We start from the raw sequence: 25,145 nt of genomic DNA, 5'->3' as shown, positions 1-25,145 counted from the left end.
CAGACGTATTTGCAGTGGCAAAGGCTTTTTATATTGCTTTCACCAGCAGAATGAAAAGGCTCAAATGGCTAATTAAATACGAAATTATATCAAAAAAAGTCAGAACCAGTGTCTTTTTAAAAATACCTGATGTTTAAGGGAGGCTAAATTGAGTCAGTATCTGGGAATGTACGTGCTCCAACCTGTGTGAAAAGGCAGCCTGGGGTACTGTGTACAGGCAAGACAGTTACCATGGATACCTCACTGCTTTAGGTGTAGAAGCTTAACATTACAAACAACTTTGCAGCATTAGGCTACTGGCCTCATAAAAACACTGCAAAATAACAATGAATTCTGAGATGACCATTATGATCTGTTTCTTGACATGTGAATATAAATCTTGTATCATAAAGCAAAAGACAAAAGCAGGATTGAGAGGAAATGGCCAGATCTTGCAGGCCTTAATTTACAGTCTGCTCCTGAAAGATGCTATGGTCCTCGGCTCACACTGATGATAATGGGACCTGCAGGTAGGCAGCTTGGCTCACAATACTGTCCTCCTGCCTAAAGTTTTACCTAAATTCGGACTCCAAACTTGATCCAACACAACACAGGCAGAGGGAGATGCAACCAGAGTTAAAATAACTCAATTATTGATTACAAAAAGCTTTCCCTTTTAAAGTTTCCCTTTAACAGCACAAGTTACTCTGTAAATATCTACCACAGGGTTTATGGTATCACGCATGCTGACTACATTAAAGGACAGCTATTTCACATGAAAAGTTATACTGTATTCCCACACCCTTTAAAGATCACTAGGTCTAAATGTGCCTGTTGGGCAGTAAGCTGTGTGCCTACTGAATGCTTTCAGTAGTCGAGAAATGCCATAGATTTCTTAGCTGAACAAGCATGGCTTCACGACTGCAAGCCCATCTCTTGGCCTAAATACCACTCCACCTGGTAGACACTCTCAATAGAAAAAGAAGATGTGCTTCATACCACTGTGTCTAATAGTGGCAAAGGATATTCACCCCTGTCCACCTAACCATCTGGTCTATTGGTCCAACAGTCAACCATTTTTCAGACAGCGAATGCATCTGTCTCCTCTTTCACCTAGAGCAAAGGTTCACAGGAAATCACTTGAGATGCTTTCTTCTGCTTTTGGTATTAAATTATACACAAAAGAAGTTCAGGTGCAGGTGAAGATAGTGTTATGTTTCAGCGAATGAAAAATCCATCTCAAGGAGATTTATGATAATATAAACTATTCCACAACTAGGAGCTCACATGGATCGAATACAGTGCTCATAGCTGCTTCTTACATCACTAATTAAGATGCTTCTACAACAAGATTACAGATGTATTTATTGCAAAGCTGTAATGGTCAAACCCTTGATAAGGCACGGCCACTAAACAACAATGGGCTGGAAGAGCTGCTAGTTATAAGCTACGAAGTAAGCAGAGAAGTTGGACCTGATCTCAGATGTGGACAGGGGCGCCTGTCAGGTGCATTCAGCTCGTAAGATTCAGTTGAATACAGATGTGCATACCTACAATGTTTCATAATCAAATAACATGTATTCCTCCAACTTTTTGCAGACCTATCTGACAGAGGAAAGCAGACTCCCTCCGTGCTTTGTCAAATGTTTTTGGCAGTGGATGAGTTTCCACACACTGTAATAAATTTTGCACTGAAGGCACCCTAAGTTTTTGCTAGCACAGAACCATCTTTCAGCTTTCGTGGTACACACTATACAAATGCAAAAGGGGCATGAGCAAAAAATAAACTCTTCATCCAAATGACTAATACCTTAGATCTGCACCACAAGAGACCACTTTTTTAATATCAGCCTTTCTTTGTCCCATAATTACAAGAAGGAATAATATAGATCACATAAATGCCAAAGTAACTGATTCTATCTGCAAACTAAGTAGGCAGATTTGAAAGTAACATGGCACCATGGGCCCACTTAGCTTATTTGAGAGGAGCGTGGGTGCTTAGGTCCCCACGCAGTCAGAGTTACTGGCAAAAAATAATCCTTGGTTTTGATCTAAGCTCTCCACATCAACAATTGTACTGCAACTACCTTAGTTTTGTAACAGTGAGGAGCAGGTGCAATGAATAAGAAACCTCTAAACCAGTAAAAACCAGTTTCCTGGTGGGCAGGGGTGGAAAACTTCCTACTTGTTATGACTGATGCTTTTATGCTACTCAGTTAACACGAAGGAGGGGAATCTAGACACCAGCCCACAGTGAACACTGAGCAGGCAATGCTAACAGCAAGGGTACAAGGAAAGTGTGGCTGGGGTGATCCCGTCATGGCTTTAATATCATTAGAAATCTTTTCACTGGCTTTAATGGGATTTGGATCAGGTGCAAAGGAAGCCACCTTACATTTCCCTGATCTGTTGCTCCTGTCAGGACAGCAAAACAATCAAATCCCAAGTATCTATTTTTGCACATCTGCACTCCATGAAGGACACAACGTCCCGTGTCCCCCCCCCAAACCACACACAAGCAACATCAATAGTCATAAGTCTATTTGATTCTTAATATATTAATGAGAGAAATTAGTAAAGTAGGTAAGAAAAGGAAGTAAAGAATTAAATATAAAATTTTAACTTGGTATTCTCCCCTCTAACAATGTTCCTGGGTATTTTAAGTAAACAACCATCCAAAAGAAGCCTGTAAGTGGCTAGAGCTATAATTATAATAATATTAATCTTAGCATCCAGATAGAGGGAAACAAGGTACTGATATGCATATTAAAGCCTCACATGTAACAGAAGCTATGCCACACATCCAAAACCATTGCTAACACTGTACAAGTTGTAAGAAGTGCCACCTGATTTTTCTGGATTCTGCCTGTGCTACAGTTTAACATCAAAGAGAGTATTTTAAAAATATTTCATTATGTGCAATGTTGGCTGAGGTTTGTTGCTATTCCTTGCCCTTCTAATGAAGAGATCAGGTAGATTTACAGCAAGACATAAACTCCTTGGTGTTTTCCTAGAGAAAGAATCCCACTCCTCCTCATTTAAAAGCTGCTAGCCTTGCTGTAGGTGGTAATTATGTTGAGGGCGAATTGCTGTGGTTTCTCTCTGGCAACACACAGCACTGGCACATGCAATCCCCACACTGTCTGGAAACAGCATTACATCAAATCATCCAAGCTAGTGGCTTACACAACCAGCTACAGCCCTTTGAAATCTGGCAGCTCTAGTGACTTGCTATGTGCACTTCTGCTTCTCAGACATCAGCTTCATCACGTTTATCATGCAGGTATCAAGCTCCTCTAAAAATAAAATTTGGAAGCATTGACCTTCAACCTAACTCAAAATCTTATAAAAAAAAAAAAATCTACATATCAAACAGCAAACAACTGCTCAATTTTAACACCAAATCTGAACTCAGTTCCTGAGAGCCTGTGGGTGCACCCATGCAACACTACAGAGAGGAACCTCAGAAAACACAAAATAAGACAGCACCAGAAAGAGAAGCTGCACAATGCTGCTAGTGAAATCAGTTAATGAGTTAATAATGGAGCTAGTCTAGGGATCTCTAATGCAAGGCAGGACTGCACACTGTAAGCAGGCACATCCCACAGTTAAATCTAAGAGCTACGGACCAGGTTCTTAATTAAATGCAGTTCTGCTGGGATCCCTGCATCAAAATTAAAAATCACTGAGAAATCTCAAATCAAACATAGCATTCAACTTCATGTCTCCAGCTGTCAGGCAGCAACGTCATGTTACGTGAAGACTTGTGAATAAGTAGTTTCCCCTGAAATCAGTGGGAGCAGACATGAACCAGGGAACTGCTCAGCCCTGGAAGAGCTGTATCTGCCCCAGCATCATAGCTGTGTATTAAGAATGCAATAGCCTAAGCCACAGAATCACTGCATTTTCTACACGATTTGAAAACAAACACGTACTTTAACAAGAAATGCTGTAACTATGTCCTTGGAGGATTGCTGTTCTGTACCAAAGAATTATTTCCCTTCCCTCCCCTCCCCCACTTCCCTCCCCTATGAATTAGTAAATGAATTTCTGCCACAAACCCTCAAACCATATTCTTCCCAATCAAAGAGTAAAATGATACCCAAGAGAGCAAAGCAGCACAGAACCAGTGAGATCCTGCAGACAGCTAGACTGGATGGAAAGCTCCTGCCACAGCCACACACAGATGGGCACACACGCTCAGAAAGCCTATGGGGGTAAAACAGGACAATACCAGAAAGAGGATTACATCCAAACGACATTGCTGGAAAATGTTCTCCTGGAACCGGACAGCTGAGTCATCTGTGACCAGACCAAAAAGGATGATACATACACGACAAAAGACAGTACATGTAATTTAATAAGTAAGCACAGATTTTTTTTTTTTTTTTTTTTTTTTAACCTGACCCTGCACTGCAAGTTTGGAAACAACTCCTTAAGGGCAGAGTCCATATTATGGGACAATCCAGTGTATGCATTTATAGGCAAATATATTACAATCTGCATATATTTTCTGGGGAAATGAAGCCTGCAGTTTTGCTCAGGGTCTGCACTTCAGTGTTTTAGCAAATGGGGGATGTAATGTGTGCCTGTGAACTCAGCCAGAATACAGATCCAAGAAGATGGGATTCTTATAATGTTTTTTGTAAGATGCACTGCTACAGGGCCTAAATAAAAAGCTTTTCAAAAAGTCATTGCACATAGCCTGAGAATAAAGTGCTAGTCCCAGCAGTAGCCGCACAGTCGGTATCCACATTGTACAACAATCGCACAGCTCAAATCGTGACTATGAAAGGACAGCCCAAGCAGCAGGTGGGATGGAGGGATGGCAGGGGAGTCCATACCCGAGCACCTCTCTCTCCAATCTGTCTGTTCATCAGTCATGTCACACGGGCTGTTCCCCTACAAGGAACATCCAGAGGAACAGAGAAGCTAGAAATGCGGGTCCCAGGCAGGGGAAGCAGCTGGCAGGCATCTGTAATTGAATTCCGGGAGGACTTGGTCTATTTTTAAAATTCTCTGTAGGTTGGCTTTTTTTTTTTTTTTTAAACAGGTGAACATTTCCAAAACTTGACACAATTTTAAAGTTTCATTACATACATATCTGAGTTCCAGCACTGTGTAAAGATTGTGTGATAGCAGCAAAGCACGAGCAAGCAGAACCAGGTTCTAAAACTCTGCGCCAGGGAGGGAGGAAATGAATTGGTTTTATTTTTAATTGTATATTGTAAGGATAAAGAACTTCTGTTTCAAAGTGCAAACACACAAACCTCTTCTACTGTATTTATACCCTAAACTAGAGGGACACTGGTTTTCTACAAATTCCAAAATAAAACAAATTTCATTATTATTTACGTGCTGTGCTCCTGCAGTATCTACTAAGCCACAGCTCTGAAGGCACATTGATACCTGAAGAATAAAGCCCTACAAAAACTATCAAAATGTGAAGATTTTCATTATATTCTTTCCATAAGTGGTATCTGAACGTGTTTTCATTTGACCAGTCTAACACCATACCAAGTCACCGGCAGAGCTAACCAGGACTCCTGACTTGCTGTCATTCGTAAGCAATCTGACCTGCTCACGTTGTATTTAGAGCTTTCCGCATCTTTAGAGCTCCTTTATCTCCTGTAATGCCTGTTAGATGATAACCGGAGTCTTAATATTCTCTCACCACAGGCTGGAAGAAGAATGATCATTTATTCTGAGAGGGAGCACATTGTTAATCTCCAGCTGTCAAGACCTCCAGTTCTGCCTACCTGTTTGGGCACTGCCTCTGCTCGCGAGAGAGGGGGGGTCTGGGACCACTTCCTTACCCTTCCTTGGATGGATTAGCGATAGATGGTAAAAGGATCCTAAATACAGTTCAGAATGGCTAATATGAAGCAGGAGGAACCAAAGACTGCTAAAGCTGCACAGAGGAAAAGTTCTCGTTTCGCTTACAGCACAGTCCAGTCTGAGCTATGCTCGTTTATTTTCTGAGTTGCTGCAGCAAGTTAAATTCTCTGATGATAATGAGCAGTCACCGACTGCATCACCAACTCATTAAATCAACTCAGTATCCACTCGTTAGCAAACACATTTACACACTCTGGATTTAAGACTTGCTGGCTAGCAGAAATGTAGCATATGATATTTGTTGGGGTATAATTTGTATTATTTTTGTTCCGATTTGTGTAAAATGATCGTTATGTAGCTGCAGCATGCCTCCCTCTGTCTTTTGATAGTGCTAGATTATACACAAAACCTGTTACTTTTAAAAAACAGTCAGAAGATAAAGCCAGGGATCATGTTTCAGCGCTATGCAAGACAGGGTTATGTAACTATACATCGCAATGTATATTTAAACATCGGTATGTTAACTGCATATATAGAGATGAAGTGAAAGAACAGAGGAAGAGAAATAGAAAGGAAGAGAAAAAAACCTCTAAACACCAGAAAAAATGCCATTTTGTGATGCTTATTAATAAAAAGAATGACTCCGACAATAACTTCCTCTTGGAAATATAATAAATACAGGATAATAGAATGTGTATCATATAAAATGGTATTATTTGCTGAATATTCCCCAAATGCACAACCAGTATACCTGATCTTATCAAACAACATTGGATTTTGTTGCAAGCACAGCTTTATAAACGGCTATTTTCTTACTATAGTGGTGGCAGGGGAAATGTTTAAGAAGAAAATGTTTTGACTGCCATGCAATGAGACTGCCTGTAAACACTATATTCAGGCCCTTAAAAAGCAGAGAAGATTTAATACAGCTTAAAATTTTGGAGAGTTTGGTTTCTTCGCAGCTTCTGGGCAGCAATATTATTCTTTTCAAGGGCAAGACAATGAACATTAGCTTCCATCAGAGGAGGAACGATGAAATTTCAAAACGTACTTTGGAGAAAAGGTGGGGTGAGTGTTGCAGGGTGGGGAGGGGAGAATCGCTTCTCCATCTTTCAGCTCTCTTATGTCAATTTGTTCCTCGGCTGTTTCTTAATAAAAATTGTTGCTTAAATTTTAAGCTGCCCCAGTTCCTCCACGTTTTTTTTGCCTGCAGTCACAGGACCTTCTTTTTGCAGAGAACCGGATAAAAGCCAAGAGGTTTACGGCAAGAACATTTGCAGCTTTATACAGACACCCCTGTGTAACGCCACTAGGGAGCCTCAGATATAAAATAATTTATGAAAAGTCCTAACGGGCCACCTGCACGCACAAACTTTAGCGTCTGCAAACCAGCAACCTCTGCCAAAACTGTCAGCCTCTTCACGACTAACCTGCCAATCATCCCGAAACCTGAAGGGTCAGCTCCGCTGCCCGCGAAACTGCTTTCACAGGCAACGGCAACCCGGGTGAGGACCAAAGCCCTCCGCCACGCAGCAACGAAACGTTGCTCCGCGATCTTTTGGCAACGGGAGGGCAGAGGCGGAGGCGGAGGAGGAGGAGGAGGAGGAGGAGAGGCCGTCGTTTGTTTGCTTTTGTTGCTGCCGTTGCGTTGCTGTTCAAGCCGCGTTACATAATGCGTAATTTCGGGCTCTTTTTGGTGGCGCGGTGATGTATATGCAATGCAAATACGGCTGCCGGAATTACAACAGCGATTTATCAATTCGTGTGCGGCTAATCAACCCATTTGCTTTCTAGTGTCTAACAGCGACAGCTTATCTCATGCGGGCTCACGACCGTTCAAAGCCACCTAATTGAATTTCAGGGCCGGGAGCACCGCCGGCCACGTGACGCGCCCCTCGCCGGCGCGCGCTGCCAGACACTGCGGGCGTTACATAACGGCACGATGCCGCCGCCGGGGGGGGGGGGGGCGGGGGCCCCGCACGCGCCCTCGCCTCAGCGGCCCCGCCGCTGCCCGCCCCGCTGGCAGGCGCAGCTGCAGTCAGGCGCTTCGGGGGCCTCGGCGGCAGCAAAGGAAAAGGGCACCGATCCTCCGAGCGGCCCGAGTTAAAGCACTCGCCGGGCAAAGGCGGTTACGTTACAGCCGGCGCAGGGGTGAGGAAGATAAACGGTGGAACCCGCTCCCGCCCGTGCTCACCCCCAGGCTGCCGGGGGAACGCAGCCACCGACGCACACGGCGGGCACCTCCCGCTTCCCGCCGCATCTGTGCAGGGGTCTGGGACACGGCGAGCCCCGACCCGGCTGACGGCTGCCCTCCCGCCGGCCGCGGAGCGCCCGAGGCCGGGTCGCTGCAACCGTGCCGGGCCTGCATCCGAAGCAGCGGCCGAGCGCGGGCAGCGAGGTCTGGGTAACGGCCCTCTCCTGCTTAGCGCATACGTATCACACCAGGTATCGCTCACCTGGAGGGATTTTCCACGAACAAGGCAGGCGCTATTTAATAATGGATATGTATTAGCTGTTGGGGATAAAACATGCTCCTCCCCGTCTCAAAGACGAGCGCTAGACCCACTCCGGGCAAGGGGCTTCCTACCAGCGTCACCATCTGCAGGGCTGCATTGCTAGATACAACAGCCACAGGTCACAGCTGAGTGCTGGGAGGAGTACGGGGTTAACACACGTCCCAGCTTGCACCAGTCTCATGCCGACATCCAGCTTACTGACTGGGAAGCTGCCAGCCACCCCACCCACGCTCAGCATCAGTGCCTGTATACCGCAGGCAGGTTTGTAGGGGAGGGTACTGTGTGCCAGCCCCTCCGCTTTGTCTTTTCTTGGATCACCCTCTTGGTTTGCAGAGTTTTGGAGCCACCTTGACCCAGAATTATTCCTGCAGGAGAACGGGCATTGCAAGTCAACTTGGCCAACACAGCAGGAAGAGTCTCTGAAGTCTGTACGACTCAAGAAGTGACTCTTTGCATGTATGCCAACATTTCAGTAAACTTTAAAAAGCATGCTTTTTCCCCAAGAGAAGCCAACTTCAGAACAAGAATTTATGTAGATAATCCAAAGCCAAGCTTACTAAATCAGTGTTTGTTAAGACTTCATACCATTTTTTTTTCAACAAATCTTTCATTCACAAAGCCCAGGAGCACACTGTTTGCTTGATTTAAGGAGGAGAAAACAGGCGCCCTGCCAACTGCTAGGTTCTGCACTGTCATATGCAAAGTCCTGCTTCCACTTTCAGAGAGACCTTCTTTGAAGGTGAGTCATTCGGTTCTCTGGAGAGGAGCCCAAAACGGGAGCTGGCTTGTGATACTTAAAAGTACCCTCTGCTGCACTGACACGTGTCCACAGCGACGGCACATCACCGGGCAGCAGACTCGGGGCAAAAAGCGACGCTGTATTCGAGTAGCCCATCAGAGGGGAGATCAGTTCCCTTCCCTTGTCCTTCAGCAACCCTTCTCACGACAGAAAGATGTAGAATGAACTAAGTTCTGGGCCCAAACACAGTGTTCATCAAGTCAGAAACAAGCATTAGGGCAATGTATCTATTCACCAATTTCAGAAAAAAAAAAAAAAGACAGTTTCCCCAGGGTGGCTCTTGCTCAAGTCAGATGGGCACTGTAACTTGTTTTAGCTGCACATGTGCTTTTCTAGCAAGAACGTGTCTGAAAGAGCCCCTTTGTGCACTGGTGCAGCTGCCCGGCGGCTGGTTTGCCACCTCCTGTGGCTTTGGAGGCCTCTGCTGGAAGATGGAGATGTACGTGCACGGCGTAGTCCGGGGCAATAAGGCAGCTACTTTCAGCTGGCAAAGCTGCAGTGGGAAATTAATAGCTCAGAATCATGCAGAGGGCTTGAGAAAACACTTTTAATTTACTCTGATTTTATTACCTCACGGTTCTTGTATGGGGCAGAGCCCCAGCTGGCTCCATAGTAAAATCACACTACATAGGGCTTAGTAGCAAAACAGATAGATAGTGATCAAAGTACTGAACTTAAGACACAGAAGCCATAAACTGCTGGCTAGTTCAAAAGAAAACATTATCCCAGCAACACTTCCTTTCCTGCTCCCAAATAAAGTCTTTCTCCAGCTACAAATCAGAACAAAACATAGAGGAAAGGAAAAAGTATATGCAAAAATGGGAGAGAGAGAGAGATGGTTTAAAAAGTCAGGGGATTTGTTTTTTCCAGTTTCAAATTGTTTAGAGCTTAAAAATCAGGTTAAATACATGTTGAATTATAGTATATATCAACTAGTTGACTTCCTGTTTTTTCTTTTTTCTTTTTTTTTTTTTTAAAGGAAGTAAAAGACCTGTATTTAGATTACCTGGTACGCTAGAATTTGCTGCTGAGTTAAAACAAGCTCTTTCAGTATCATAGGTATGGAAATAATCTGTTCATATAAACAGCTTCATTTAAGTCAAGTGACTCTCTGCGGACCACACTCCAGAAAGCATACCCTTCTAACCAACCTCACAGAGCATCAGGTAGGACTCCAGAAGGAGCTAGTTCATCTGCCTCCTCCTAATCCTAGCTCAACACATGTGCTCAGCATGCTCAAACGCAGCCAGCACTGCTCTCATTTGACTCCCTTCCCTTTGGCTGTGGTGGCATAGCAGGTTATTTGCACACACAGGCAGAAATAGGTAGCACTTTACTCAGACTTTGCAATACAAATTACTCATTTCTGACTAAGCACACCACAGCCCAAAGTAATCTCTTAAACTTGTTACTCCAGGTGAGGGGTTTTTTTTTCTCTCCACGCAAACATTTCCACACACAGCACCAGAACAAAAATCCAAACTCAAATAATAAAATCTGAGTTTTTCCCATGCATGATGTTATTCTCCGTAAGAATACTTAAACGTGAAGAAAAAGAACAAAAGGAGAGCTTAAACTGTTCAACTTCCATTTTTCAAAAGGCCTGTTCTAGGTCCTTATGGTCAGTTTTATTGTCAGAATTAAAATGACTACACAAACAAAATGCTAGCAACATCCAGGACAAATTTAATAAAGACTGTGACATATAACCAGAACAATCCTCTGTGCCATCCAGGGTAAATTTACTGACCATCACCCACTTTACTGCAAGCAGTGAATTACCACTGTTATTTCCTCTGCCTCACAAAAGCAACCTAGTTAATATGGGTCTCTGCAAAATCAAGGGAACTCAGGCTGCATAGTCTATTCTCCAGCAACATTTCTAGCCCCTTTGAAAAAACTGCCCTGACTAGTAAAAAAGGAGGAACTTCCCAACGATGTGCAGGACTTCCAACATTTGTTTAAATGCAAAGATTTTCATTTTTAGAGAGCCACAGTCAAATATTTGTATATTTAGAAGAGTTTGATTTCCTAAAGGGCTAAACTACACCCAGTAGTGTGGCCTGAGGGGAACCCTAGAGCTGAGAACCTCTAGTTGGTCGTAGATGAGAAAACATCTGGTTCAAGCTAAGCTGCTTGTTCCCCTGGAGTCAGTAAGAAGTCTTCATACTGAAAAACCTGAGAGTCAAGGTTATCCAAATTTTTTTGGCACCTGAGAGAGACTGGCATCCAGCCCTACTGGATGCGGGGCTAATGGGACACAATTGCTACCATATACAAGTAAGGAGTCCAAAAAAATCAAGTTTTCTCCATGAAAGAGGAGGAAGGTAGTAAAAAAAAAAAGGGGGGGGGGGGGCAGGGGGAATAAAAGGCTTGCAGGAAAAAGGAACATAAGGAGACATCACTAGTGTAACTGCTCAGTACTTGGGGACAAAATGTTTTGGACAACTGCCAAGAGGAATTTTCAGAGTGATAAGGCCCTCTCCCCAACCCCAAGTGACAGCTCTGCATCTGGAGTTACCAACACTAGTCCAAACCTTCAGAGCACGTTTCCTTGTCTCACAGCTCAGGCAGCTCAGTGCCAGCACAGCCTCTCGCTGACATCCACGCCGTGTCAGCACGTTACGCTTGTGACTGTGTACAGCAGAAAGCATTTGCACGTGTGCACTCCAAGCAAGACCTGAGCAATGGCGAAACTGCAGTGGGAAGAAAATGGATTAATCAGGCCTCACTGGCAAGGTGCCATGTGCTGCTCATGAAAAGCTGTTGCAAGGTAAACAAGGCACAACCTGCACAAAGTGTTCATTGCCATAAACTGAAAGAACACTTTCAGGCTCTGCCCAACAAAAAAACTCTGCAAAAAGCCTAGGGGTCAAAGTGACACTGAGATAATTAAGCTCATAATCCTCAGGGCAATCACCAACTCCAGAACAGGCCCCTCATTGAACAGCCTAGTCAACGCACATCATTTAGATATTCTGGTCTTTTCCCCGTGAACTCCAGAGGTCAGGTAACCATAAATGAACTTGGCTTTCATTTAAGTAAACAAACACTTGTATAATTCAATAAAGTATATTTCAAGCTCTGGGATTTGTACAATAAAATTGGAAGAACAGACACTCTAAAGACTCAAAGAAATCCCAAATAAACTACTTGTAATTAAAAAATCTCATGATTTTCAAGCCAAATCTCGTGATTTGTTTGTGGCCTGACTCAGGGTTTTCAGTGCTTGGGGTTGGCAACTCTGACTAAGCAGGGATATGAAATAAGAGCGAGAGTGACTGCCCGCCAGGCTTCTGTTTTCCTGGGACAGAAGACAAAGCAGCTCTGACAATTCCAGCTGGCAATACCATCCAGGCACTCCTCCAAGGCCAAACATGCTGGGTAAAATCCTCATCAGACAAAAAAAAAAAACCAAAACAACAAACCTATCAGAAGCAGTTACTGTGGTTGCTTAATAGCTGTTTTTCAAAGTTCAATATAGCATATACTTTCTTTTTCTTGAAAAGGGGGAGAGAGGGGAGATGGACCACATTACGGACTAATCCCTTGCCAGATGTCATTAGTGATGAAGTCCCCTAGAAATTACATCAGTATGAAACAAATCAGAAAACAGTGAGTTTCCATTTCCTCCTCATATCTGGCTAGACAGAGACTTCAAGATCAGCTTTCATCTATGGCCTGGAATCAACCCTCCTCTGCGTCTTGCTTAGTGTGGCAGGGGTGTTTAGCAAGTAATTGCAACCATTAAAAAGAAAAATAGCTCACTCGCTCCTGCTTCCCATCTCTGTCAAATACTGACTCCTTCATTAGGCTTCCCCAAAGCTGTTGCAGCACATTGCAGTAGCTTCTCCCTGCTCCTGATGGAGGCAGGTGGCTCCAGCTGGGGCATACATCTCCAGCCACAACCCTTGCACCCACCTGGGTGATGCCCAACCAGGAGCCTTCCCCTCTCTGCTGATGACCCCAATTGTCCCCTCACAGCTGGTATCCAGCAAGACAGCCTGGTCAGGGAATGGAATCTAATTTCCACCTTCCTGCAACGCTCAACCCTACCTACCTGCTCACAGGGCAATAGATGAGGAGCAGAAGCACAGAATGAGGTTGAGTAGAAGGGCCTTGCTGGTTCTTAACTGCTTTTGCTTCCCCTAGTAAGGCAAGAACATAGTCCGTCCTGATATCTGAAAGAGATACATCTTTAATTCTTTGTGTTTGGACTAAACGAAAATAGTATCATAAACTGAGGTTTTCTGTAGAACCTCAGTTCCTGAAACATATTTCTGAATCGTAAATCTTGGACTAAAGCAGTTTATGTAATGCCACCTATTCATACTGCCCTAACTAACCATCACTAACCATTCCATTATAATGAGTCCATTATCCCCTACTTTATTGTATTTTCTCTTAAAACAGAGATCAAAGATTTGGATCTAGTGGCATCATGCCGATTTCATTTTTATTACTGGCTCCCTAGGTCTATCATAAATATTCATTGGCCATCCTTAATACAATGCATTGAATTCTGCTCACTGCTATCTCTGGTGCAACTGCAAAGTACAAACAGGGTTGTTGCTCAAACATATTAAATAAAGCAACAGCAAATTTGTGACAGTCAACAACAAAAAAAACAGAAAACAAAAGAACCCTTTTCCCCTTCCAAGGAAATTCAAAACCAAAGGAGACATTTTCTCTCGCCCCCTCCACGACTGCAGACATTTGACTGCTGTGGGAATTCAGCTGTGCAGAAGCAGCAGCAGCTGACCTGCTCCCACAGACAGGAGACATTTTTGAAAAGTCCACAGTTGCCACACAGTGGTCTCTGTGATACTGCAGCACTCCTCTGTGCTCACCAGTAAAAATTATAAACGTTACCCGGCAGTGGTACAGAAACTGCTCAGAAATGTGGACTTTCTGTATGGCAACTAATACTTAAAAGGGAGCAGGAGGTGTGTGTGGAGAAACATTCTCCAGTCTGAGAGTCAGGAAAAAGGTTTATGCAGTTTTATTCTCCTAAATCCCAAGAAAAACTGCAACTATCCCAAACTTCAGGATGCCTGCCATTTGTTTCTCTCCCCATACCCATCACTCACAGATTCCTTTGAGCTCCCCTTCTCACCCCAGTGTAGCTCCTCCCAGCATCAGACAGGCAGGGTACGAAAACCCCTATTGCACCTATGTGAATTGCTCCTGCTCTGCAAATCAGCACAGACACAGGCCTCTTGGGATGTCAACCAGCTACTTTAAACAAGCACCAATTACTAAAATTAGGGTGGCCATGGGAATTACATTTTTCCTCATGTTAAGTAACTCTGAGAGCATTAACACGTACCAGATACTTTATATTCTAAGCAAGAACATCTACTCCATTAAAAACAAAACAATATGGTAGGAATAGAATGTACATTCAAATATTTATCTTCTAACAAGACTCCACCATTGAGGTAATATGCTGCTCATTAAAAAAGAAAAAAAAGATGGAATAGGAATAAATAATCTAAAATAAATATTTATATTTATGCATATGAATATATCCTCACAGAAAACTCCACACACCTGGAGACATGAACCATATGATAGAACTGCTGACTCATTTTACATATTAACCTACAACGTACCTTTGGTCATTTACCTAGCCCCTTGCCAATCTAGTATCTGCTGAAACTTCTATTAAATTCCTAAAAATCTTTGGCTGCTTTATTAACAATTTTAAATATATAAATAAAACCAGACAGAAAGAAAACCTTGATCCTGATGCCTTCATGACGTAGAATTTGATTCAAATAGCTATAGTGGGCATGGAATTTAACTTCTAGATGAACTGAAGTCTTTAGTGAAATCCATCCCACCAGTATTCAAAACAAGAAACATAAAATCCAACTGTTGTTGTTCACATAACGGATTCTGATCAGTTCCATGAATTTTGTGTCTGAGTAAGGTGAGATTAAATATATTCAGAGCTATGTTCAGGTTTCATTTGTTAAACAGCTCCCTTCCCTTGCACTCTTTTCCATTTGTTTTTAACTAAAAGTAATATTAATAGAGAAGGATGCCAAACAGTTTGAAGGCAGTTAAGATCTTCTTGCTGGTTTGCTGTTCCTAAGATCAGATCCATAGAAAGGTATAGATATGAAAAAAGAAGGGGAAAATAAGGAGCATCCTTATGTCACTTCTACTGTGTAAAGGGGAAATTCCAGAGCAGAAATTGGTCATCTGAAGTTCAGAGAGAGGAACGAGCTACTCCAGTTTGTTATTGTTTTGGCTATGCTGTCTAAATCAGTATCAACAGAAAAAATATTTTACAGTATCAGATGCTCCTTTAGAGGAAATATATTATATGTGAGAAAGGCAGATGATACAAGTTCCAAAACAATTTATGAATCAGGATTTGGGGCTTAATATTTCTGAAACAAATCTGGGTAACAACATACCATATTCTGAAAATTTGATAAATATAAGCTGCCAAGAGGCTACAGTCTTTAGGAAGAAATGTGTTTACAACCATGTGTTTTTTCAGCCTGCCACTAGATTTGTTTATGACTCGGAGAATGAACAAACAAAATCAAGGTTTTGAAACAAAGAAGAATAACTACCAGTGAGTGGTGAACACCATTGCCCACTCAACTATCAGCTGAGCTAAAAGTAGCAAAAGTGTCTGGAGATAATATATTTGGATCATGGTGAGAGTTAACAATTATACATATTAAAGAGAGGGCACGAATGCACCCAGTCCTGCAAAGTAGTTAGGCATGTGCTTCACTCCCACCGCAGGAGATGGAAGTGCTCGTCTTTCACTAGATCAGGATGTTGCACTTCATAAGAGGTCAGAAGTGCTGTCTCCTACCTGTCCTTAATATATGAGACTTTCAGTTGAAAGTTCTTGTCCAGGTCAACAAGAGCAATGCACTTTGCCTGAAACCATCCTTGACACAGACCACTATAAGGACCTCACAGCTGGTCCAAGTAAAGTGGCTTTGAACAGGCTTCCAAACATAGGCAGATAACGGTCCAAATCTGGATCAAATATCTGGGACCTGTTACCTACTGAAAAAAGAATAATCTCCCTTTAAAAAGAAGCCATGCTTTTCATATACTGAGTAGCTGCACTTACAGGTTTTTGCACTAGAAGCAAAATAAATCTCTATAAATGTACATGATTGGAAACCCAGCAGAATATCTGGGGGATGTCCCCCACAATGTACAGTAGTATTCTGCTTTAGATCAGAACAATGCACATTACAGGAGGGATAAGGGATACCACAAAGATGAGGGATGCTACTTCAGAATAGGTCTAGTTGAAACCGCATGTCAAAGCGCCAGAAACACGCGGCAATAACAACATGCCATAGCGGCTGATGGCCTGAGGCACTAAGCACTATGGCTAACAACACCTCGCTAATACCAATGGCAGTATCACACGCCTTGTGGTACCTCTTCGCTTAATTATTCCAGCTTGAAGCCTAGAGGGGGGAAAAGTAAAACTGCATTGGTTTGTTTCTCTTTAGGTTTTATTTATTTGGCTTGTAAAATGTCAGTGTATGGGTATAATGAGAAATTACCACACTTTAAGGGTCTGACCACATTTAGTGTTTAGTCTTGCATATCTGAAAGCTCTGATGTTCCTGCCGCACTGGCTCAGAGGATTCACAGCAATAGCAAAGCTTGAATCCTCCACTGCAATGAATCAGTGCAGGCTTTAGTTCTGCAACAGACCACCACCACCTTCACGTAAACCATTGCACAGATGGAGGGGTTTGCCCCAGTTGTTTGAACTTTCTGCCGTACTTCATCACTTACCTGTCTCGACAAAACTACAACAGCAGCTTCCTGACCGTACCAAACATATGTGCCGGTCACAGCAACCAGGCTGGCACTGCTAGAGGTAACCAAACATTCTTCCTCCCTGCACCTCCAGTCCCCCCCAAACTGTGGCTATTTTCCTAAGGAGAGAGTTTTTAATGCAGGATACTGCAAAAATGTCCTTTACGAGCGGAAATGTACAAGTGATTTTTTAAAAAATTCAATATAAACAGCATTGAGCTTAAAAGTTCGCCTATAGTATTTCTTACACCCTATTACCTTACAGCCACACTTGAGCTTAGTGAGGAGAATGGCCTATTGAGAATGGGAAAAAACAGGCTAGTGCATGGGCATTTTTAGAGATGAGCACAAATAAGACAGCAGAAACGGTGAAAAATTAAATGTAATTTTTCAGAATGCCTGCAGTGCCACTAATCCAAAATGTGAGTAGTAACACAAAGGAATTTTGGATCCTGTTCTTCCTCCCATTTAAAATAAGCATCCTTTTAAGTTATAATACATTCAGCAAGCCCCACATATTCAGAATTATTCTCTTTTTTCCCCTATTTTTACCTACACATGCTATTTATCTGAATGCTGCCTAATTTGCAGATGCAAATAAGTAAAATCATCTTGAAAAGATGAGGCTATAGAATAGAATGCAGTTTACATTGAGAATGTCTTTGATTCAAAGAGCTGCAACACTGGGACACTGTGTGGTGGTGCATTTCTTTCCCCCTCTCCAGGCTGATTTACAAACTCAGGAAGGCTCGCCAGCCCTTCACATAAGTGTAATGAGTCTGGCAGTTAAGCGACCCTTGACTGTGGCAGGAGCTCTTACACAGCTAAGACAGGAAGATATGCTGTGCATCTCAAGGACTCCTGCTGCCCGGCGAAGATAGGGGGACGGGAGTAGAGATAGCCAGTTCTCATAACAACCTGCAGCCAGTTCTTTCTCGTAACAACCTTGAGACATTACAAACCTCCCCTGACAGTCTTGGAGCATCCCATATCTATGTTTTGAGTTATTCTCCAACAGTCTGGGAATTTTCCAGCGCAGCTGGGATTCTAGAAATTTGTTAATGATGAAAGTCAATCATCTCCCAAACCTATAAGCAGCGGTACTAAGTGAGGCCCTTTGAGCTCTCCTGGACCACAGCAGGCTGTGGCCAGCATCTTCCTCTGAGTGCGACACCTCTCAGAGTTCGCAAACTTTCCCATTTGCGAAAATCAGAGGTCTGTCACTGAAAGCCAACACAACCTGCACTGATTCTCTTCACTCCTTGAGGCTTGACCCTTCGCACATCGAGACAAATGCCGAAGCATTCGACGTGAATATTTTCACTGACCTTGAGAGGAATTTTTAACAGGTATACCTCTTCCTCTCTCTCTTTTACTCTCTTATATGTATTTCTCTTAGTGTCTTTATGCATGCGTACTAACCTGAATAGTCTATAGCAAGCTATAGCAAGTATATTATAAGTTATTAAGTTATAGCAAGTATATTATAAGTTAATACTTTCAAATTTATACTTAAATTACTGTTGTGATTTTTATTCAGCTGTGAATGAATTTTAGGCTGCTGTTATACTCATAATCCCTTTAGATATAAACCGTTGACCAAGTCTGGGACTAGGAGTTGATCCATCTGCACCTAGACTCTGACAGAAGTTTAGAAAGCAAGGGGGTCTTCTCTGAACCTCATGACTCAATGAGAGGGTCTCCCTTACCCTTTCCCACATTTCCTTTTACCCTATTATGTTTTTGGTCCCTATATACATAAGTTTAGTTTGGTTCTGATTTAATTTGCCTGTGTGCATTTTATACATATACTAAGTAATAGAGTGAACCTTGCCAACGAATTCTGTGAAGTCGCACTTTTATGCAAGTTTCCATTAAATCATTTTTCTATGGCTAATACAATTGGAGGTGATTCTTTAAGCAATCTGAATCTCTCAATTTTAAATTCCCCCCATGACACACTGTAGTGGCTCCCAGCAACATGTCCTGGCTTCTAAGACACATTGAAACCATTTTTCCCAGCAGAAAAAGACCTTCAGCTCCCACTGGTTTCAGCTTGACTTGTAGATCAATACATTCATGAACTGGGACTATTGCTTTTGACAAAATCATTGGAGTTTTTTCAACAGCTCCACATGCAAAGACTGAAGTCTTCTGGCACAAAATGACCAAGAGCCGATAGTGGCCATACTAGGGACTACATCTTACAGGAATATAATACATTTGTATTTACACTGAAGCTGTACTATTTTTTCCCATGTATATTTGCTGCTGTTGCTGAAAACAAAGATGAGAGGATAGCTTACATTTCATATCTAAGGGGGAATGCAGAAACGTTAACACTGCAAAACGAAAGGCTACAACGCTACTTCTAGGATTTTAAATCATGAAGCTAGTGCAAACGTATAAAAGCAAGACATTTTTCATGAGTTTTTCCAAAAAAAGGCAAAAAGCACAACTACTTATTTCTGACAATTAAGCAGCTTACACAGTCTTTGTTCTACTGACACTTAAAAAAATGCAGTTTTCAATTATTTATACTGTAGTTCAACACCTAAAGCAGGAAAAAAGTATAAAGTCTGTGTTCTGCAGCACAAGTAACCCTTACTGAAGGGTTCAATCTACTTATAATAGTGTTTCCCTTAGGAACTACCAGTTGGCGGGGTATACAGGCTTGGATTCTGCCATATTCTGTAATGCACTATCATCCATTAACACTCTGATCAGCCAATAATGTTACACAAAACTTGTCCTATACACACATTATCAGAGATAGTATTTTTTTCCCCCAGAGATGCTGACCTCATTTAAGAACAGTTGGGAGATCGGAAGGTTGTCCATGCCCGAGGCATTGACATGCCAGCAGCTGGAGTGGGTTAAGAAGTTGCCATATGAGCACACAGTCAACAGTTCAACAACTTCATCCAATTCACTGAAGGAAGGTTTAATTTAAGCTTCTGAACCCCCTTCGAAGCAGCTGTGAGGACTCACCCCTCCTGGCCCACCAGCTCCGTTGTAGGGACAGTTGCTTTCAGCAGGGCAGCAAGATAACGCTAAGATTTTAAACTGCTCCAGTCATTTGCAAAGTGAACATGCATCAGTGATTCTTCTGGAACCAATCAGGTGCTTTTGGAAATGTTACTCAGATTCAAACTGAGACATCTAGGTAGGTCTAGAGGCAGCATTCAAACAGAAATTAAACTCAAATCAAGCACTATGGTGAAGGACAAAAAAGATTTGCCTAAAAAAGTCAGAAATTCTAGACCAAGATCCTTCTGGTCTTGCAAAATGGGTATAAAAATGGCCAGCAACAAAAAACATACATAGACAGGGCAGATACAGTCCAAACACAGTCCTTTCTGTCTCTCCTGTTTCTCTTAAACAGTCAGTCTAAAGTAGGCTTTTATCTATACCACAGTAACTGTCTGAACAGAGGCAGCATCGACTTCCTCCACACGCTGCTTTACCCAAGTGTTTTAACACTGTTCTGGAAGAACCTTCTGTAAGAGAGGGGCTGTAGATCAAGTTTCATTCCAGTTAGCTACCTAATCAATACAAATAGGACTAAGACTTAATGTAGAACTCCCAGGAGATCGTAATAATCACCCACAATTACTTATGAAAGCCAATCAATGACCAAGAGGTTTTGTGTGTCATTTATATACCTTAAATCAAACTTCTGAAATTAAACTTTGATTTCTAACATGGTTAGGTCTTGCGGCACTAAGCAAAACAACGCACAAGGAAGCACTGCCTCAAAGGCTGACTGCAAAGGCAACCGAGGATGGAGCCAGGAGACCACGAGCAGCCCTGAAACACACCAGCAAGGGGAGGCGCAACAAGAGAGCTGAGACAGTGGATACAGGAACAGGCATAAAAACAGTGAAATAAGTACCTACAGCTACCTTTTCCTCCTGTTCCTTCAATGAAACAGGCTACCTTCCACTAGTCAAATGAAAGATAAAGACTGGAAGGCAAGGTTCCCAGACCTGGATTCTCAACTGTGGGAGGTAAAGGGAAGAGAAAGAGAGAGAAAGAAATTTTATTTCATTATTTTTTCCTTGTTTCTCACTGTGGGAAAGTCTGTAGAAACCAGAGATTTTTCATTTGTCAAATTTGCCACACAAAATATGTTATGATGGGTGATTAACAAACTCAGGCTTTCTGTCAAAACGTCATGTGTCCCTCTATAGCTCTGTTCCGGTACTACCATTATGTATTTACTACTATAATTTTTTTTAGTATCTGCATAACATAGTTGAATAACCTTGCAGGCACCGAGATCACAGTTCAAAAAAAGTTGGAAACACGTGCAAGAGGTTATTCATTGTGCTATTTTTACTATTCTGAAGTCCCTACCATGAACAATGACTCAAAAGAGTAGCGAGCTGGAGAAGCACTTGCGAACCCTACAAGCTTGTTCACTCACTTGTTTGTTTGCACAGATTCGTTACATTCCTCAGTGTAAAATCTATGGGACTTGAGAGAAAGCACAAGGGAGAAATTCTGTTTCCCGACGAGCTCTTCCACCCACCATGCCCTACCGAGATAGATGGTGGAGGTCACACGAGGGGTCTGGGCATACACTATGTCCGCTCCCAAGAACCAGGGGCTGGGCTGGCTGGGTGAAGAGCCTCTACATGCCAATGGAGCACGCTCCCTCTGGTGGCTTCACTCAGTCTCGCTTTACCAGCATCCACAACAGGGTACAAAGAGCAATTAAAACAGGCAAATTTTTTGTTAGCTTGTTTTACGTCATACATTAAAGCATTGCTTTTTTATCCCCTGTAGTCCTGAGATGACGTTAACTTTTGGTGGGCCTACTCAATTATTTTGGAGAGGTTTGGCAAAGTTCATCATAGCATACAGTTACAAAAGCAAATTAGTTTTTCCATGTGATGCAGTGGCATTATGGAGCCAGAAAGCTATTAGAATAAGTATGAATAGTAATTAAGAATAATAATGTCTGCTTCACCTGTGAAACCCTTGTTATGACATTCAAAAAAAATTGTCTGCCCAGGCCTAGCCACATTTTTCTTCGAGCAGGAGGTGAAGAGGAGGTTGGTTTTCTCTGTGTGCACTGGTTGGTTTTGCGTAGAGAAGGGCTGATGTTTTGCTGTTGCTGCCTTTGTCTTCATCTCACTGTTCTGCCTTTAGATTTTTTTTTTTATCCTGTCTAGCAGGTTGCTTAGAAGCCTGGGCAATATGTTCCCGTGTCCATATGTTGAAATCAAAACAAACAATATACAGTGAAAACAAAGACACTGTGAATATTTCCCATTTCTAATATACTGCTCATCTAACATAAAAGAGAAAAGAATGTGTTGGTACTTTATCACATCATATGACAGGACCAAAACATTTAACTTTAAAATTAAAATCCCAAACACCCAGAAATAGGCATGGGCACCTTAATCACTACAGACCTTATTTTTCTTAATGTTAGATTGCAGTTAAGATTTAATCTCATAGCTAGTATACCTGAATGGTGGATAATTTTGCCAGGTACAAAAACATGAATAAGCACTGTTACTTAGACATCCAAAAATATTTGGGCGTAAAAGCCTAAGACAGCGAAACAGTGCGACACTGTGTTGTAATCAGTATTTTTTCTCCAGGTAAAGTGAAACCCATGAACATACTTGACTAAACATGTCAGCTGTGAACAAATGAAAATGATGGCACTAAGACATTAGATAATAGCTCCATGATTCATACTTAAGAGTGAGTAATACTGAAAGAATTTGGGGAATACTCAGAAATACAGATAAGAGGAAACCACACAAAAGGCACAGGAATCAGGCTCAAAAAGAAGAGGCAGCTGACATGTAAATCTGAATCTAGCTACTGATACCCAAAGGCACAGGCAAGAGGAAAGAGGTATTTAAAAAACTTGGTTTTGCAAGAGAAAACTAGGCAATAAGGGGAGAGAGAGGAGTGCAAGAAATAATTAGACACTTCCAGGGTACAGACGATGTCACTTATCCCCAAAACCGGCAGCTCTGCTTAAACGTTACACATTCCCGTCACGCATTTACAAGCATTAGAAAGCGTATGGAGTAGAAAAATCTGGCACCACAGGCAGCAGGGAAAAACTGTACACTTGCAATTAAAAATCCCTGTTTCCAATTGATTTTATGATAGATGAAGTCAGATGTGACATAAGAAGACTAGTCTCCAGAAATACAGGATATCCAACACATAATAATCATATGTAGTAATACTTGCTACTGCTAATTCATTTCATCTTCCTTGCCTTGAGTCTTGTGAAGTCCCTGATACAAAACTATCTATGTAAGGCAGATAGTTTATTTTGTTCCAGTCTTACCTTCTACCTTACCATATTGTTCCTAAGACACCACATTATCTTTAAAACATGTACAAAATTGAAATCATGTCAGATTCTGCTACTGTTCTAGAACCAACATTTTAATACCATGCTATTAGTTCTATGTTTAATACTAAAATGGTAGCAGTACCTCTTCCGCAAAGTTAGTTTTCTTGTCAAGCATTTCTCGTAATGTCTGAAGAATTTTAATGCAGAGCTTTTCTTCTTTCTCCATTAGCTTCTTTGTGTGATTAATCAACCTTAAAGTAAAATATTAAACCTTAAAGAGCATTGCACATTGTTGCTAAACCATACTACAATTTCTTTATGCAAAAATTGCCTGTCACTATATTTTTCCTCAAGGAAAGGAAATAAAAATAGACAAGAGAAATCATAATTAAAAAGGAAATGGGACTTTCAAGGTGTTGTGAGTTTTTTGTGTCAATTTGCATACCTTACTGCCCATACAGAAGGCAGAATTCTACATCCACTTTTTAAGAGTGCTTCTAGATTAAGATCCAAACTTGCTACTTCATCCTTTCTTTATTTAAAGGTAACTTATTTTAACCTTTATTTAAAGGTAAGCAATGTTCACCATGCACCTTGCAAACTTAAAAAGCTACAACCTTTACACCTTCCAACTTCTATGATGGTTATAATATATTTATAATTAGCAAATGGCATCCAGCCAAAAGGATCCCCAAAAACCTTACACAGAAGTGTTCAGAAATGCAGACATTTGGATGAAACGTAACCACTGTTTACATTCACACAACAACTTTAGAAGACTGTTTCAAGCCAGAAAACAAGGTACATTTCTGACTCCAACTACAGCTGCGATGGGAGTTTGGGTTTTAGTCAGCTTAAGCCGATACCAGAAGCAGCCTTTCTATCTCTGTGCAGAGGAGGTCCTTGCACTGGTTCACACACTGCTGGAGAAACGTTTGTGAAAATAGAAGGGGGGAGGAAATCTGAAGGCTTTGAACAGGTTTTTTCCTTCAGTACCAGTGCTGGCTTATGGTGGATAGAACAGTGTTCATCAAATTACAGCCTAAGACCAGCATATAGCAAAGGCACTGCTGCCACCGATTTACACTGAAAGATGGCATCATAAATGGTCCTAAATCACAGTCACCAAAACAAGGCTGGGAGGGCTGACACTGCATCATCTAGACCAGCGCTCTGTAACCCAACAGAACTGATTATATTTAGATCACTGCGAAGTTAGAATCATAGAACCATTTAGGTTGGAAAAGACCTTTAAGATCATTGAGTCCAACCGTAAACCTAACACTGCCAAGTCCACCACTAAACCATGTCCCTAAGTGCCACATCTACACGTCTTTTAAATACCTCCAAGGATTAGTGCACTAACACCATCCCGGGCTCAGTGGAGGCACCGTGCAAGACTCTCCCATCGTCATCTTCAGCAATTTCATGAGCTATGAGTCCAAAACAATGCAGCTCTTGGGCCTGCAGTACTAGCAATATTTTTAAAGTACATCTTTATCTCGGGATTTCTGCATAGCTCTGCAAAGCATTCCTTTGCCATGGAAGTTAATTAAATAAAACAGAAAACTGTTTATTGCATTACATGGGCCACATCCAGCAGCCCTAGACTTGATTTGATGCTGACTTTGAACAGGAGTTTGGACAAAGGGCATGGGATAGGAAAAGCTCAAAATTTAGCTTAATTTTTCCAAATATATAAAGTATATTGTTATAATGCTACCTCTGCAGAATATGGAAAAAGCTAAGGAATCAGGAGAGCTGCCAAATGTGTTCATTTCCCCCAAGTTACTTCTGTTTAAATTATAGTTTCTCAAGGGCAGGGAGGGCATCTCACTTGAGGACTAATAAAAAAATT

General features: G+C 42.0%; 1 protein-coding gene across 3 annotated transcripts in view; it reads right to left on the bottom strand.

Annotated features, from left to right (window-relative positions):
- Positions 1 to 25,145, bottom strand: part of ITPR2 (inositol 1,4,5-trisphosphate receptor type 2) — a 285,893-nt gene that overhangs the window by 101,194 nt on the left and 159,554 nt on the right. For all 3 annotated transcript variants that reach the window (XM_052790972.1, XM_052790971.1, XM_052790973.1), the window contains one exon: positions 23,430 to 23,538. In XM_052790972.1, the coding sequence (XP_052646932.1) occupies positions 23,430 to 23,538 (109 nt within the window). The remainder of the gene's footprint in view (positions 1 to 23,429; positions 23,539 to 25,145) is intronic.

This window comes from Harpia harpyja, chromosome 6, assembly GCF_026419915.1.
Source record: "Harpia harpyja isolate bHarHar1 chromosome 6, bHarHar1 primary haplotype, whole genome shotgun sequence".
NCBI lineage: Eukaryota > Metazoa > Chordata > Aves > Accipitriformes > Accipitridae > Harpia > Harpia harpyja.
This window is presented reverse-complemented; position numbering and strand designations above follow the sequence as displayed.